Below are 9,941 nucleotides of genomic sequence, written 5' to 3' on the forward strand. Positions count from 1 at the left end.
TTTGTCACTTCACCTGAAAAGTCAGAGAGATGAGATGAAAGCACCGCAATGGGGATAACCCTACTGCTGTAATTAGGGACTCGCTGTAATTAGGGACTCATCTATCGCTTCGACTGGAAACAAAGCCCTTTTGGTTTTCACTCAGGACTTCCTGAGCAGGTGAAGACAGTCTACACCCCCTCCACTCCTCTGCCGCAAAAGCCATTTCGGCAGAGCCAATGGCAAAAGCCATTTCGTTAATTATTTGCCTCGGTTACGGTTTTTTATCATCGTATCGGAACGCTGCGAAGCGGGTCAGAGGGAACAGCAAGGCAGGTGGCGGAGAAACCACCCGCTTGGTTTTCTGCAAGGATTATTTCTCTGGGGTACCCCACAGGCACAAACGAACACAAACGAACGCTCGCTTTGATTAACCAGGAAGCGAGACCTAGATGGCGCGACCGGCCCCGCCTAACGGTGCCCGGCTGCCCCGCTTCGGAAGTCTGTCGGTCACCAGTGCTCCCAGTATGGGGTCACCCGTGCCCCCGGTGCTCCCAGTATGGGGTCACCGGTGCTCCCAGTGCAGGCCAGCTCCGCCGCCTCCCCGGACGAGCGGACTTCCCGTCACGCCCCGCCCCCCGCCGCCGCGGTGCGCCCTGGGAGCTGTAGTCCCGCCCCCGGCGCTCTACGCCACGCCCCCGGGGCGGCCTCCCTTTCCCGTCGTGCCCCGCGGCGCGCGGCCCTCCCGGCCACCGTCCTTCTCCCTGCGCTCTGCCCCGCCGGGCCGGGCCCGCGCCGGGCGCCGCCATGTCGGAGCCGCTGGGCTGGTGCGTGGAGGCGGTGCGGGCGGCGGCCGAGCCGGGGCTGGCCCGGGCGCTGCTGGCGCTGCGGACCCGCCACACCCGGCGGCCGGGAGGCGCCGCTCGGTTCCGGGAGCGGGGGGGACTGGGGCCGCTGCTGGAGTTGTTGGGGCCTGAGCGGCCCCGCCGCACCCTCGACCTGGCCCTCAGCGTCCTCGGGAACTGCTGCACCGAGCCTGGCTGCCGCCGTCAGGCCCGGCGCCTCGGCGGCGTCCCCCGCCTCGGTGAGTGCCGGCGCCGGCAGCTTCTCGGGGGAGGGAAGGGGACGCCCCCCCCCCCCCCCCCGCCCCCAAGGAATAGGACAGCCCAGAGCATCCCTGCCCCTACCGAGAATGGGTCTGGATCCCCCCCCATAGGGGGAGTGGGACAGCCCAGCCCCATACTGGGAATGGGTCTGGATCCCCCCCCATAGGGGGAGTGGGACAGCCCAGAACCCTCCCCCGTACTGCGAATGGCTTTGGATCCCCCCATAGAGAGAGTGGGACAGCCCAGAGCCTCCCCCGTACTGGGAATGGCTTTGGATCCCCCCATAGAGAGAGTGGGACAGCCCAGACCCCTGCCCCATACTGGGAATGGGTCTGGACCCCGAACCCCCACCCCCTGGAATGGTTCAGTCCAAGCCCCATTGAGGGCAATTGGAGAATCCTGAACCCTGCCCCGGTGACCCCTGACCTGTCCCTGAGGGCGTCCCCCTGTCCTCATCTGTGACCTTGTCCCTAAGCATGTCCCTAACCATGGCCTTTGACCCCTGACCTATTCCTGAGGGTGTCCCCCTGTCCCCAGCTGTGACCTCTGCCCTCTGTTCCTGCAGTGGCCTTGCTGTCCTCACCGGGGCCAGAGAGCGTGCAGAACCGGGTGGCCCGCACCCTCGCCAACCTGGCACTGGAGCCCGACGGTGCTCGGGACGTCCTTGACGCCGGTGAGCAGGGGCCCTGGGTGTCCTCAGGGGTCCCCAAGGTCTGCAGGGGATGCACGTGTGTTCCTGGGGATGCCTTGGCTGTCCCTGAGGTCCCCAGGGGTCCCCTTAAGTGCTTTTGGGGGTCCCTTGGCTGTCCATGAGGTCCCCTAGGTGTTCTCAGGGGTCTTTTGGGTGTCCCTAAGGTCCCCTGGGGGGTCCCTTGTGTATTCTTGGGGTCCCTCAGGTATTCATGATGTCCCCAGGGGTCCGCAGCCCATCCCCTAATGGGTCCCTGTGTCCCCAACGAGTCCCTTGGTGGTTTTCTCGTTCCTGTGGGTGCTGGGATGTCCTTGGGGTGTCCTCTGACAGGTGCCATGTCCCCAGAGGGTGTCCCCAACCTGCACCTCGATGCGTTTCTCATCACTGTGGGTAGCAGGATGTCCTCAACCTGTCCCATAACACACCCATATGTCCCCAAGGGGCATCCCCAATGCCCTCCTTAACAGCTTTCTCATCTCTGGGAGCACCAGGACATCCTTGGGGCGGCCCTTAATGGTCCCCATGTCCCCGAGGCTCCCTGCCTCTGCATCCCCTTAACTCTGTCCCTTCCCTTGCAGGTGCCGGTCCCCTCCTGGTGTCCCTGGCTGCCTCCTGTGGCACCCCCGAGTGCCTCCACAGTGCCGCCCGTGCCCTCCGCATCCTGGGGGCCGCTCCGGCACCCCGCCGGGCCCTGGGCCGAGCAGGGGCTGTCCGAGCCCTGGCCTCCCGCCTGGCCTCCCTCTCCCCGACCCACCCCGCCTGCCCAGCCGTCGCCCGAGCCCTGCGGGGTCTCACTGACAGCCCCGGCCCCTCAGCCGATGACGTGGCCCCTGCTTTGCCCGCCTTGGCTGCCCTGGCTGCCCATGCCAAGCGGGACCACCGCCAACCCGCCCTGGGAGCCATTGCCAACGCCTGTGCCCGCGCCCCGCTCCGACCTGCCCTGGGGGCCGCCGGAGCGGTGGAGGCGGTGACTGAGGAGGTGAGGAGGGCATTGGCGTCCCCCAATGTCGCCGGTGCCACTGTAGCCGTCCGGGCGCTCTGCCTGCTGTGCCGGGAGGCCGTCAACCGGGCACGGGTACGGGCGGCCGGTGGGTTGGGACTGCTCCTGCGCCTTCTGGCCGAGCCCTGCGCCCGGCCATGGCGTCCCCGCGTCCTCCTGGCTTTGGCCGCCTTCGCCTACGACCAGGAGGCGTTGGTGGCCCTGGAGGCCCGTGGCCTCGTCCCACTGCTCGCTGACGTCCTGCGGGCCCGGGCTGACGAGGAGGAGGAGGAAGAGGAGGAAGAGGATGAGGAAGAAGATGAAGAGGAGGAGGATGAAGCCGCCGCGTCGTGCGATCTCCCCCGGGAGCTGCCTGGCCCACCCGGGGCTGGGGCAGCCGCCGGGAGCTTGCGGGGACTCAAGTGAGTGGGGAGGTGGACAAACAGGCTTTTGGGGGGGGGGGGCTGCAGGGTTTTGGCATCTCCTGGGGCATCCCTGGGGGTCCCTTGAGGTCGTTGAGACCTTGAGGGGGGTCCCTGGGGGTCTTTGGGACCTTGGGGTGCTTCTTGGGGTCACCTTTGGGGTCCCTGTCACCTTGGGGCGGGGGGGGGCAGCCCTGGGGTCACCCTCGACGTCCTTGGCAATGGAATGGGGTTGCAGAGAGGGTCCCCAGCCCTTAGTGCCAGGGTGGGCTGGGCAAGGGGGAGGTCCAGGCTGTCCCTTAGTGACACCCTGGGGGTCCGGGACTGTCCCTGTCCCCCCACCCAAACTGCTCAGCCCCCCCCCATTTCTCCCCCCAGGTCCTGGCTCCTCTCTGAAGCTGCCTCCCCGCCACCCTCCCCCCCGTCCTCCACCACCCCTGCCCACTGCCCCTCGCCCCCCCGCCGCCGCCTGCCCCCCATGGGGGCCCTGGCCCTGCCCCGGGGGGTGGGCGAGGGGGACCCCTGGCTCCCCGAAGCCCCCGCTCTCTTACTTTTGGGGCGCCTAGCAGCTACCGATGAGCCCAGCCGAGCCCTGGCCACTGCCCCTGTCGTTTCGGGGCTCCTCCGCTACCTGACGGGGGTCTCTGCCCCGGCCCCCCGGGCTGCCTGGGTGCTGCAGCGCCTAACAGGGCACCCTGCTTTTTTGGGGGCGCTGGTCCGGGCTTACGTCCCCTCCCTGCTCCGCTCCTGGCTGGTCCTTGGCCTCACCCCATCCCAGGCCGAGGAGCTCTCACGGCCCGGGGGACCCAGGCATCCGGCTGCCCCCCCTCACCCCCGCCAGGCACGCCTCAAGGAGCTGGGTGAGTTGGGGGGGCCATGGGGGGGCGGCTTCAGGGGGCTAATTGGGATCCCCAGGAGACATGTCTGGCCTTTAGGCATCACCAGAGGTTCCTGGGGAGCCTTTGGGGGTCCCCGGGGGGTCCTTCTTGGCCTTTGGGGATCCCCAGGTGTTTCTGGGGGATTATTGGGGGTCCCTGGGGGGTCCTGGGTGGCCTTTAGGGGTCTCTGAGATGTCGCCAGCGGGTTATTGGGGGTCCCTGGGGGGCTATTGGAGGTCCCCGGGGGGGCCTGAGTGGCCTTTTCAGGGCTATTGGGGGGTCCTGAGTGGTCTTTCAGGAGGTTCCCTGTGGCTTTTGGGAGTCCCCATTTGTCCCTGGGGGGGCTTTGGGGGTCCCTGGGGAGGTCTTTAGGGCTCCTTGGAATCTCTGGAGGGCTGCTGGAGGTCTCCAGGGGTCCCTGGGGGGCTGTTGGGGGTCCTGGGGGCTGTTTTGGGTCTCCTGGGGTGACCCTGGGGGGCGTGGGGAGGAGGTGGGATCCTGTGGACCTGACCCCCCCCCCCCTGTCCCCGTGTCCCCCCCCCCAGGTGAGGGACTCCTGCGCAACCTGGGGGCTGCGGCAGCAGCTCCCTTTGGCGTGGGGCTGCTGACCCACATGCTGCGCTGCGGGGCCCCCCCGGCCCGCCTGGCCTGCGCCACCGCCCTGCCCCTGCTCACCAGGTACTGACCCTATAGAGCCCCTGTAGGTTCCCTGCTACGGCATCCCTGTAGCCCCCGGGGCCCCCCAGAACTGGCCCGTAACTCACCTGGGGGGTCCCTCACACATTCCCCTGCAGCTGAGCCCCTATGTCCCCTATAGAGCTCTATATGTCCCCGACATACGGTGTCCCTGTGGCCCCCCAGAACCAGCCCCATAACGCACCCGGGAGATCCCTCATGCGTTCCCCTGCACCCAGGCCCGTAAGTCCTCTATAGAGCCCAATACATCATTTGTAGAGCCTTATATGTCCCCTAGAGAGCCCCTGCACCTCCCCTATAGCCCCTGTGGCCCTCCAGAACCAGCCCCATAACGCGCCTGGGGGGTTCCCTCGCGGATTCCTGCTTGTTCACTTGTCTCCGGTGCTTATAGAGCCTCTATAGAGCCCCATAGGATCCATATGGGGTCCCAGAAACAGCCTGTAGATCCCGCATAGGTGCTCAGTATAGATTTCTGTAGCCAAGGCAGTGCATCCACTATATATTCCCTGTAGGTGGCCCTGTAGATCCGCTATAGCCAATTTCATAAGTATTTCCTATAGATTCCCCATAACAAACCCTATAGATATTCTGTAGGTTGCCTCTAAGTGCCTCATAGTGAGTGCAGTAATTTCCTATAGACCTCCTCTTGCTGGCCCTATAGAGCCCCTGTAAATCCTCTATAGATCCCCAGTGTCCAAGTCTATAGATCACCTATAGGGCCTCTTGCAGAACTCCCACAGGCAGCCCCGTAGGTTCCCTATAGCTGCCCCATAAGCAGCCTTGTTAGTCCCCTATGGATGCCTCATAGGCAGCCCCATAGGTCTCATATAGATTTCCTACTTGTAGCCCTATAGTTCCTCTATAGATCTGCCTATAGATTTCCTATACGTTCCCCCTGGGTGGCCCCCCATGTCATTGGCATGTCATTGATGTGTCATTGGCATGTGCAGCCCAGTGTCCCCCGGGGTGGGGGGTGGCCCTAGACCCTATAGCATCCCCCACGGGCTGGCGTGACATCATTGGCATCACGCTGGCGTGACCCATGACGTTGGCATCACCTACAACATTGGAGTCATGTTGCCATGACCGACAGCGTTGGCGTGACCTGTGATGTTGGCATGATGTTGGCATCATGTTGGCATCACCTACAGCATTGGCGTCACGTTGCCGTGACCCACATCATTGCCAGGACCCGTGGTGGTGGTGTCATGTTGGTGCGACCCACGTCATTGGTGTGACCCACGTTGGCGGCGTCACGTTGGTGTGACGACCCACATCGTTGGCGTGACTCAAGTCACTATTGTCACGTTGGCATGACCCACGTTGTTGGTACGACCCTTGACACTGGTGTGGCGTCGGCGTGACCCTTGGCATCCCTTTGCCGTGACGCTGGCATGACACATATCCTTGGCATGTGCAGGCCAGCGTCCCCAGCGCGGGGGCTGCTGTGGGGAGGGGGGGCAGTGGCCCTGCTGCTCTCGGCGGTGGCCCGGGGCCCTGCATCCCCCTACGAGCCCCCCCCGGCCTTCGCCCTCTACGCTGCTGATGCTATCGCCCTCCTGCGGGGACATGCCGGGGACACACCGGGGGACATCGGGGACATGCCGGGGGATGGCGAGGACACACCTGGACACGCCAATGCCAAGGACCTGCAGGTACGGCCCCATGGGGTGCTGGGGACACATGACGGGGTGCTGAGGACATGCGACGGGGTGCTGGGGACACATGGTGGGATGTCAGGGACATGTGGAAGGGGACATTGAGGATGTGGAGGGGGACACTGAGTCTGCTGGGGATCGTTGGGGACACGGAGGATCATTGAGCACCTGTGGGGACACAGAGGACCCAGTTGGGGACACCAGGATCGTTAGGGACTTGCGGGGACAGATGTAGGGGCATGCTGGAGACATCAGGGATCCCTTGAGGATATCCAGATGGGGACCCACGGAGGGATGGTGGGAACGCCCACGGACTCACAGGTGCTCTTGGGGACATGGGGGATCCGCAGTTACACGCAGACAGGGACAGCAAGGACCCATGGGGACACGAGGATGCCGAGGACCTGTGGGGACAGGCGGACAGACATGGGGACAGTGGTGACGCCCTTGGGGAGAATGGTGACCTGCAGAGACCTCTGGACCGACACAAGGATCTCAAGGACCCGTGGGGACACACAGACACCTTTGGGGACACCGAGGACACCTGGAGACACGTGGATGGCCACTCAACCTCTCCTGCGGATGGACACGGTGACACTGGGGACACACCAGGGTTCACCGATGGACATGGGGACCCATGGGGACATGCGGACGGACTTGGTGACGCTGATGAGTCGTGGGCACCCACAGGGTCCCCATGTCCCCTGTCCCCTGTGACCCTCTACCCCCCACCCCTGCTGTCCCCTGTGTCCCCATGTCCCCAAGTATTTCCAGACCCATTTTCCCCAGGGTCCCCCTGTCCCCAAGTGTCCCCGAGGGCTGCTAAACGTCCACAAGCGTCCTCTTGTCCCCAGCTGTCCCCAAACCCTCCCAACCTCCATTCCCAAGTGGCCCCAAGACCCCCCAAATGTCCCCTACTATCCTCTTCTCCTCCACTGTCTTCAAACCTCCCCAACTCATGTCCCCAGGTGTCTCTGAGGTCCTCCAACCCCTGTCCCCAACCACCCCCATGTCCCCAGGTGTCCCCAGTGTCCAACCCATCTCCCCAACCATCCCTCTGTCCCCAAGCCTCCCCAAGCTCTTCCAACCCCTGTCCCCAAGCGTCCCCAAGCTCCTCCAACCCATCTCCGCCACCATCCCCATGCCCCCGGACATCCCCAAGGTCTTCCAACTCGTGTCCCCAAGCATCCCCAAGCTCCTCCAACCCATCTACACCACCATCTCCAGCCCCCCAGGCATCCCCAGCCCCCCCAGTCACGCATCCCCCTGTGTCCCCAACGTGTCCCTATGCCCAGACCCCCCACGACCTCCTCCTCCTCCCCAATGGCACCCACCCTGGGGTGCCAGTGGCCCGGGCGGCCCTGACCCAGGGGTCCCCTGTCTTGGGAGCCATGTTGGGGGGGGCCTTCGCCGAGGCCCGCCAGGCAGCTGTGGCCTTGGGCTGTGCCCCCCGCCACCCTCTCCTCCTCCTCCTCCATTTTGTCCATGGCTGCCGGGGCCACCCCAGGGATGGGTGTCCCCTCCTGTCCCCCCCCGTGTCCCCTGCTGCCGCCGGTGCTGCCATTGCCTTGGCCCGCCGTTACCTGGTAGAGGGCTTTGAGGGTGTCGTGGCCACTGCCATCACCGCATCCCCTGGTGCCCTCTGGGCCTTGGCCGAGCGGTGGGGTTGCGCCCCATTGGCTGCCCGGGCCGCCCAGGCCATTTTGGGGGGGCTGCCCCACAATGTGGCCCCCCGCTTGGTTCGGGTGGCCCGGCTGGCCCGATGCCCCCCTCGCCTGGCCCGGGCCTTGATGGCTGTTGTGGCACCCCGGGGGGCCCAGCCCCACCTTGATATGGGGGAGCCATGGGGTGGGGGCGACCCTCTGCTGCGACCCCCAGGAGATGCTGATGGGAGCCTCAGGGATGTCCAGGAGGACCTCAGGGACCTAGAGGATGACTTTGGGGTCCCTTACGAGGACCTTGGGGACACCCAGGGAGACCTTGGCAATGTGGCAGATCCCTTTGGGGACCCCTTAGGTGAAGATGATGTGGACATGGAGGTCAAGGGGCCTCTCTAAGACCTTGGGGACCCCCAGCAGGATCTTGGGGACCCCTTTGAGGATCTTGGGGACCACTGCATGGGTGTTGGGAACCCCTGCATGGGTGTTGGGGACCCCTTAAATGAAGACGAGGAGGACGTGAAGGTCGGACCTCTCTAGGACCTTGGGGATCTTCAGCAGGACCTTGGGGACCACTGCATGGGTGTTGGGACCCCTTAGATGAAGACAAGGAGGACATGGAGGTCAAGGACCTCTCTAAGACCTTGGAGACACCCTCGGGGACCCCTCTGGATGTTAGGGACCCCTTAGATGAAGATGATGTGGACATGGAGGTGAGAGGACTTCTTTAAGACCTTGGGGGCCCTTTTATGGGTCTTGGGGACCCCTTAGATGAAAATCAGGAGGACATGGAGGTCAGTGGACCTTTCTAAGGTCTTGGGGACACCCTGGAGGACCCCTTGATGGCTGTTAGGGACCCCTTAAGAGATGAGAGGGATAAAGAGGTCAGGAGAGCTCTCTGAGATCTTGGGGACACTTTTAGGGACCTTGAGGAGATGGAGGACACTTCCACCTTAGGGAGGACTTTGTGGACTTTAAGGACATGGTGGACCTTTTGGGGACCCGTCTGTGGGTGTTGGGGACCCCTTAGATGAGGACAAAGAGGACATGGGGGTCAAGGGACCTCTCTAAGACCTTGAGAACACCCATTAATCTTGGGGACATGCTGAAGGACCATAGCGATTTTGGAGACCCCTTAGATGAAGATGAGGAGGACATGGAGGTTGAGGGACCCCTGTGGGGACCTCAGGGACCCCCTTGAGGACCTTGGGATCCTCCTCTAGATTTTAAGGCCTTTTTCCATGCTGAAGATGAGGCCAGGGAGGTGGGGGAGCCCCATGAGGATCTTGGGGGTCTCCTCTACATGTTGAGGCCCTTTTTGATGATGAAGACAAGGCTGGGGAGATGGGGAGCTCCCCATAAGGACTTGGGGACCCCCTTGGGGACCTGCTTGAGGACCCTGGGGACCTCATCTAGATGTTGAGGCTTTTTTTGATGATGAAGATGAGGCTGGGGAGGTGGGGGACCCCAATGGGGACCTCAGGGACCCCCAAGGTGGCACACAGGGTGGTGGCACAAGGGGAGGAGGCCCACATTTGGGGAGGAAGGCCCAGTTTCAGGGCACCCCCTGGGTGACAGGGGAAACCCCCGCAGGTTATGGGGCATCCCCACAGTGTCAGGACAGGGCTGCTATGGGAGGGGTGCCTGGTTTCAGGTTGATTTCACGGGGTTTTGGGGTCGTGACTGTAGCGAAGGCAACGCACAATAAAGGCGATGAAACCGCTCCAGCATGGTGAGGACCCAGGCGTCCAGGCCCCCCGGTATCCCACAGACCCAGGTGTCTGTGCCCCTGTATCCCATAGGCCCAGGTGTCCGGGTCCCCCTGTATCCCATGGACCCAGATATCTGTGTTTCCCCCCCCCCCCCCATATCCC

The 9,941-nt window shown here is 64.0% G+C and overlaps 1 protein-coding gene across 2 annotated transcripts; it reads left to right on the forward strand.

Annotated features, from left to right (window-relative positions):
* The first annotated feature begins 697 nt into the window (after positions 1-697).
* ARMC5 (armadillo repeat containing 5) lies at positions 698-9,790 on the forward strand. 2 transcript variants are annotated; one of them, XM_087735221.1, is made up of 7 exons: positions 698-1,063; positions 1,651-1,758; positions 2,355-3,177; positions 3,556-4,037; positions 4,601-4,733; positions 6,172-6,406; positions 6,760-9,790. In XM_087735221.1, exons 1-7 carry the CDS (start codon positions 787-789, stop codon positions 8,464-8,466), a joined length of 3,765 nt encoding a protein of 1,254 aa, XP_087591347.1. In that variant the 5' UTR covers positions 698-786; the 3' UTR covers positions 8,467-9,790. The 2 variants fall into 2 exon arrangements, with proteins under 2 accessions (XP_087591347.1, XP_087591348.1); XM_087735222.1 differs by lacking the exons at positions 3,556-4,037; positions 4,601-4,733.
* Positions 9,791-9,941: the final 151 nt, after the last annotated feature.

Source organism: Nipponia nippon, unplaced genomic scaffold, assembly GCF_047370975.1.
Source record: "Nipponia nippon isolate SJK-2023a ecotype South Korea unplaced genomic scaffold, ASM4737097v1 scaffold_52, whole genome shotgun sequence".
Classification (NCBI taxonomy): Eukaryota; Metazoa; Chordata; class Aves; order Pelecaniformes; family Threskiornithidae; genus Nipponia; species Nipponia nippon.

What these genes read in the sequence shown, in the direction of transcription:
- ARMC5 (XM_087735221.1), top strand. Translation starts at nt 787, where the DNA reads ATGTCGGAGCCGCTGGGCTGGTGCGTGGAGGCGGTGCGGGCGGCGGCC. An exon ending in CGGCGGCGTCCCCCGCCTCG is followed by an intron (nt 1,064 to 1,650) that starts GTGAGTGCCGGC and finishes CTGTTCCTGCAG; the next exon opens with TGGCCTTGCTGTCCTCACCG. An exon ending in GCCCTGCCCCTGCTCACCAG is followed by an intron (nt 4,734 to 6,171) that starts GTACTGACCCTA and finishes TGGCATGTGCAG; the next exon opens with GCCAGCGTCCCCAGCGCGGG.